This window comes from Vicia villosa, linkage group LG5, assembly GCF_029867415.1.
Source record: "Vicia villosa cultivar HV-30 ecotype Madison, WI linkage group LG5, Vvil1.0, whole genome shotgun sequence".
In the NCBI taxonomy this organism is placed as follows: Eukaryota; Viridiplantae; Streptophyta; class Magnoliopsida; order Fabales; family Fabaceae; genus Vicia; species Vicia villosa.
Window position 1 is genome coordinate 76028447 of NC_081184.1, and position 5971 is coordinate 76034417.

Sequence of the window (5971 nt, forward strand, 5' to 3'; positions counted from 1 at the left end):
GCGGGGAGGTCATCTTCCATGTCATCACCTGCAAAATTATGGTCATGTGGAGGGCTTTCACCCATAAACTCACCTGTAGCTAGCTTTGTGTTCAGGAAGTGCAAACGTAATGCCATGGGCATTCTCTTCTTGGTCCCCTCTACGAACGGTTGCCCGAGTTGGAGCGCGACGGACCCGCTGCCTCGGTTGGGAGGGTTCGGCAAAATCATCCCGAACATTACGGCGTGTGGTTGTCTTTCGGGGAGGCATTGTAATAGCTCTGCAAGAAAAAGTTAACAAAAACACACAAATAACACAAGGAAAAATTCGGAAAAATAAAATTGCACGAAATCAAAAATCTGAACCGATAGAAGTGAAGAGGATGGAGAGTAGAACAACTTTTGTGAAAGCACTAAGGTGTTTTGATGGGTGGTTGATGGTGGTATGATGAGTTTAGTGAAGGTGGAGGCTAGGGTTTAATGGAGGATGAGAAAGAAAAGTGGGAGAATGAATGGAAAGAAGAAGAAGATTGGTTATAATGGAGATGGGCCCCACATGGGGTTTTAAAAAAAAATTGAAAAATTCTGCCCCGCACAGCTCACACGGTCCGTGTCCCTGCACACGGGCGGCCGTGTGAAAAAGCTGGATTGGCAATTGGTGGCGTGCTGAGGGCAACACGGGCCGTGTTGGTGCACACGGGTGCCCGTGTTGCAAGTGCTGAAGCCACTTTTTTAAATTTTTTATTTCTTCTTTTCAGTCAGTTTTCAATGCACCAAAAATGGACACTCTCCGTGCCTTTTTACTCGAGTTGCGTCTACCGGTCCAAACTCTACCACCTACAAAAGAAACGAAATAAAACAAAGAAAATGAAAGTTAACGGAAACAAACGTGGGTTGCCTCCCACGGAGCGCTTCGTTTAACGTCGCATGGCTCGACGGTCCATCGTCCTACTAAGCAAGACGAATGACATCAACCTGTCCAACTGGTTGACCTTGGAAATATGGCTTTAATCTCTGCCCATTAACTTTAAAGATGTCTCCATTAGCTTGATTTTTTATTTCAACTGCACCGTAAGGGAACACCTTATGAACCATAAATGGTCCCGACCATTTGGATCGCAATTTTCCCGGAAAAAGCTTCAAACGGGAATTGTACAGAAGGACCAGCTGTCCTTCCCAAAACTCTTTTTTCTGAATCCTCCTATCGTGCCACTTCTTGGTCTGTTCCTTGTAAACCTTGGCATTTTCGTACGCACGATTCTGGAACTCTTCTAATTCATGCAACTGTAAGATTCTAGAATTTCCTGCTAGAGACAAGTCCATGTTCAAAAGTTTAGTTGCCCAAAATGCCTTGTGTTCAAGCTCTAAAGGTAAGTGACATGCTTTTCCATAAACAAGTTGGTATGGTGACATCCCGATGGGTGTTTTGAACGCTGTTCGGTAAGCCCATAACGCATCATCTAGCTTTGTTGCCCAATCCTTTCTCGACGAACTCACTGTCTTCTCGAGAATTTGTTTGAGCTGTCTATTAGACACCTCTACCTGACCACTTGTTTGAGGGTGATAAGGGGTGGCTATCCGATGCTTCACATTGTATTTCTGCAGGAGTTTCTCCATGAGGTGATTTAGGAAGTGCGTTCCTTCATCACTAATAAGTGCTCTCGGTACTCCAAACCTAGCAAATATGTTCTCCCTCAAGAACTTGACTACTACCTTTGCATCATTAGTTGGTAAAGCTACCGCCTCCACCCATTTTGAGACATAGTCCACTGCAACTAAGATGTAATTCTTCCCGAATGATGGTGGAAAAGGACCCATGAAGTCAATTCCCCAAACATCGAATAACTCCACCTCTAACATGAAATTCTGGGGCATTTGATTTCTTTTTGAAATGTTCCCAGTACGCTGACACTTATCACATTCTTTTACCATCTCTTGGGAATCTTTGAACAATGATGGCCAGTACAACCCTGACTGCAAGACTTTGGAGGCAGTACGATCCCCACTAAAATGCTCTCCATATTCCGAGTCATGACATGCTCTCAACACATCCTTTTGCTCTTCCTCAGGCACACATCGTCTTATCAACCCATCTACTCCTCTCTTGTATAGGTATGGGTCGTCCCATAGATAAAACCTGCAATCATGAACAAACTTTTTCTTGCGGTTAGAATCAAAATCGTCAGGTATTATACCGCCAACAAGGTAGTTTGCGTAATCAGCAAACCAAGGCACTCCAATAACAGCTAGGATGTGTTCATCAGCAAACTCATCCTTTATTGGACGCCGCTCTTCTGTCTCCTCAATGGGTGACATTCGCGAAAGGTGATCTGCAACAGTGTTTTCACACCCTTTCCTGTCGCGAATCTCTACATCGAACTCTTGGAGAAGTAAAATCCACCTCAGAAGTCTGGGTTTCGAATCCTACTTGGCAAAGAGATATTTTAAAGCAGCATGGTCAGTGTAAACAATCACTTTTGAACCCAACAGATATTGCCTGAATTTATCAAAGGCATACACAACGGCTAGCAACTCCTTCTCGGTAGTTGCATAATTGATCTGTGCAGGGTTCAAAACATGACTGGCATAATAAATAACATGAAGCAATTTTTCTCTCCGCTGTCCAAGTACAGCCCCCACTGCAATGTCGCTAGCATCGCACATGATCTCAAAGGGTAGAGACCAATCAGAGGCAATCACAATGGGTGCCGACACTAGTTTATTTTTCAGTGTCTCAAATGCATCGGCACACTCTTTATTGAATACAAAAGTCCTGTCTTTAACCAACAAAGTGGTCAGCGGTTTGGCTATCTTCGAAAAATCCCTTATGAACCTACGGTAGAATCCCGCATGGCCTAGGAAACTCCGAATACCTTTCTCATTCACAGGTGGTGGTAATTTTGAGATAACCTCCACCTTAGCTTGATCAACTTCGATTCCCCTGTGGGAGATTTTGTGACCAAGCACAATGCCTTCTCGTACCATGAAATGGCACTTCTCCCAGTTTAGGATCAGATTACTTTCTTGACATCGCTGCAAAACAAGTGAAAGGTTAGCCAGACAATTATCAAAGGAGGAACCAAATACCGAGAAGTCATCCATGAAGACTTCCATATGCTTTTCAAGCATATCAGCAAAAATAGAAGTCATGCATCTTTGGAATGTCGCTGGGGCATTACACAACCCGAACGGCATCCTTCTATAAGCGAAGATACCGTATGGGCAAGTAAAGGCTGTCTTCTCTTGATCCTCCGGTGCAACCGCAATTTGGTTGTATCCCGAGTACCCATCCAGAAAACAATAATAGTCATGCCCAGCCAATCTTTCTAGCATTTGGTCAATGAATGGCAATGGAAAGTGGTCATTTCTTGTGGCCAGATTTAGTCTTCTGTAGTCTATGCACACCCGCCACCCAGTGACCGTTCTGGTAGGAATTAACTCATTCTTTTCATTAGCTATCACCGTTGTACCTCCTTTTTTAGGTACCACATGAACAGGGCTCACCCATGAACTGTCTGATATCGGATAAATAAGACCTGCATCTAACAGCTTCACAACTTCCTTTCTCACCACCTCCTTCATAACTGGGTTCAATCTCCTTTGAGGTTGCACCACCGGTTTGTGATCTTCTTCCATGAGAATTTTGTGCATGCACATTGTAGGACTTATTCCCTTGAGGTCTTCAATTTTCCAACCCATAGCTCCCTTGAACTTTTTCAGAACTTCAATTAACTTGTCCTCTTGTATATTTTTCAAGCTTGAGCTAATGATGGCGGGACATTTTTCTTCAGAATCAAGGAAAACATATTTAAGATTCTCCGGAAGCTGTTTCAATTCTGAACTTTTTGGCTTTTCTTCATTGCAACCCAATGCTATTGGTTGCCTTAGATCTTCCCACCTATGTGTTCGAGAACCTTTAAAGATAGGTTGAGTTTCCAACATTGATACCACCTCCAAGTCATTATCACTGGCTTCTTCATTTTCTCCAAAAATTGACATGCTCAAAACTCTTTCGAGAGGTAATTGCAATACACTCTCCACATGATCACTTTCTACCGCTTGTTGGAGCACTTGTATATTGCTACTAGTGCCAATATCCTCTTTATGCTTCATGGTATTATGAACATTGATTTTTAACTCTTCATCATAAACCTTCAAAGTCAGAGTGCCCCCATCCATATCTATCATGACTCTCCTCGTTTCCAAGAATGGTCGTCCCAAGATTATCGGCATCTCTTCGTCTTCTGGCATTTCAAGAATTACAAAATCTACCGAAAACACAAACTTATCCACTTTCACAAGGACGTCTTGGACTACTCCGTAAGGTCGCTTGACCGAATGATCCGCAAATTGGAGAGTCATCCGAGTGTCTTGGATTGCACCAATTCCCAACTTTTTGTAGATGGATAGAGGCATGAGACTGATACTTGCCCCCAGATCAATTAAAGCTCTCTTGAAAGATCTATCTCCAATAGTGCAAGGGATAGTAACTGCTCCTCTATCCTTCTTTTTCACTGGTATCTTCATGCCCTGCAAAATAGCACTACAAGTTTCTGTTAGAATAATGGGGTGGTCTGCAATGGTTCGCTTTTTAGCGATGATGTCCTTCATGAATTTGGCATAGGTGGGCATTTGCTCAAGTGCTTCCAACAACGGAATGTTCAGCTCCAGCTTTTTGAATAATTCCAGGAACTTCTCAAAATTCTTTTCTTGCTGCCCCTTTTTCTTGTTTCTTTGAGGGTAAGGCAGTTTGACTTCTGGTGTTGGTGTTAATACTTTTTCTTTCGTAACTGGTGCTGGTGTTACCACCTCTTCTTCCACTTGCTCATTCTCTCTTATGTCCAGCTCCACCTCAAGCAATTGATCCTCACTCTCCGAATCCTTTTCCACCACTTCACGTGGTTTTCCTCTCCGTGTAGTGACGGCATTGATTTTTTGATTGTCTTTAGGATTAGTAACAGTTGCGCTTGGGAGGGCTCCTGGTGCTTGCGGAATTGCAAGGTGTTGAGCAATTTGACTCATTTGTACTTCAAGGTTCTTAATTGAGGCTCCGGTGTTCCTTAAATTGCTACGTGTCTCTTCTTGGAATTGGGAGCTTTGAGCGGCCATCTTTTCAATGGCAATTTCCCAATCCGCCTTTCTTGGACCCTGTGGTTGGTATTGTTGTTGAGGTTGCTGGTATGGTTGTTGTTGCGGACGATATTGTTGTCCCTGTGGTTGGTATTGTTGAGTCTGAGGCTGATATGGTTGTTGTCCTTGAACCGGCTTCTGGACGTTTCCTTGCTGGTCTTTCCATGAGAAATTCGGATGATTTTTCCACCCCGGATTATATGTGTTGGCATAAGGATTGTTTTGCCTCAACATATGAATCTGCTCAACCTGTTCTTGAGTTGCTACACAATGCATAGCAAAGTGCGGTCCACCACATATTTCACAAAGAACTGCTTTAACTGGTTCCACCTGTGCTACTGTCTGAGTTCCAATATTCATCTTTTTTAACCTTCTCTCTACCTCTGCAGCAATCTGATCCTCCATCTTTACAACCTGTTCTGGCAACTTCAAATCAATTTTGCCCTCCGGTTGGCTCATGGTACGATCATACAACTCAAGATGCTCATTAGCAGCTATTGCCTCTATGATCCTTTTCATAACTGTGGCTGTAGCAAAATTTGTTGAACCACCAGCAGCGGTATCAATAAGCTGCTTTGTCTTAAGTCGCAACCCATTCACAAAATTCTACATTTGCTCGGTAGCGTCCATGTTATGAGTGGGACATGCAGTCAAACACCTTTTGAACCTCTTGTATGCATCCCCCAATGATTCCCCCTCTTTTTGTTTGAAATTCACAATGTCGTATCTTTTTCGGATGAACACCGACGCAGGAAAATATTCATTGAGGAATGCCGTTTCCATCTCTTGCCATGTTGTGATACTTGCAGCCGGAAGTGAGTAAAACCACTCCTCTGCGTCATCAGTAAGTGTAAACGGGAACA

The 5971-nt window shown here is 43.3% G+C and overlaps 1 protein-coding gene across 1 annotated transcript; it reads right to left on the reverse strand.

Moving 5' to 3' along the window:
• Nucleotides 1-217: 217 nt before the first annotated feature.
• LOC131604856 (uncharacterized) lies at nucleotides 218-3560 on the reverse strand. Its single transcript, XM_058877271.1, has 4 exons — nucleotides 2641-3560; nucleotides 1071-2115; nucleotides 753-815; nucleotides 218-259 (listed from the first exon to the last, which is right to left on the reverse strand). Exons 1-4 carry the CDS (start codon nucleotides 3558-3560, stop codon nucleotides 218-220), a joined length of 2070 nt encoding a protein of 689 aa, XP_058733254.1.
• Between the last annotated feature and the right edge of the window lie 2411 nt (nucleotides 3561-5971).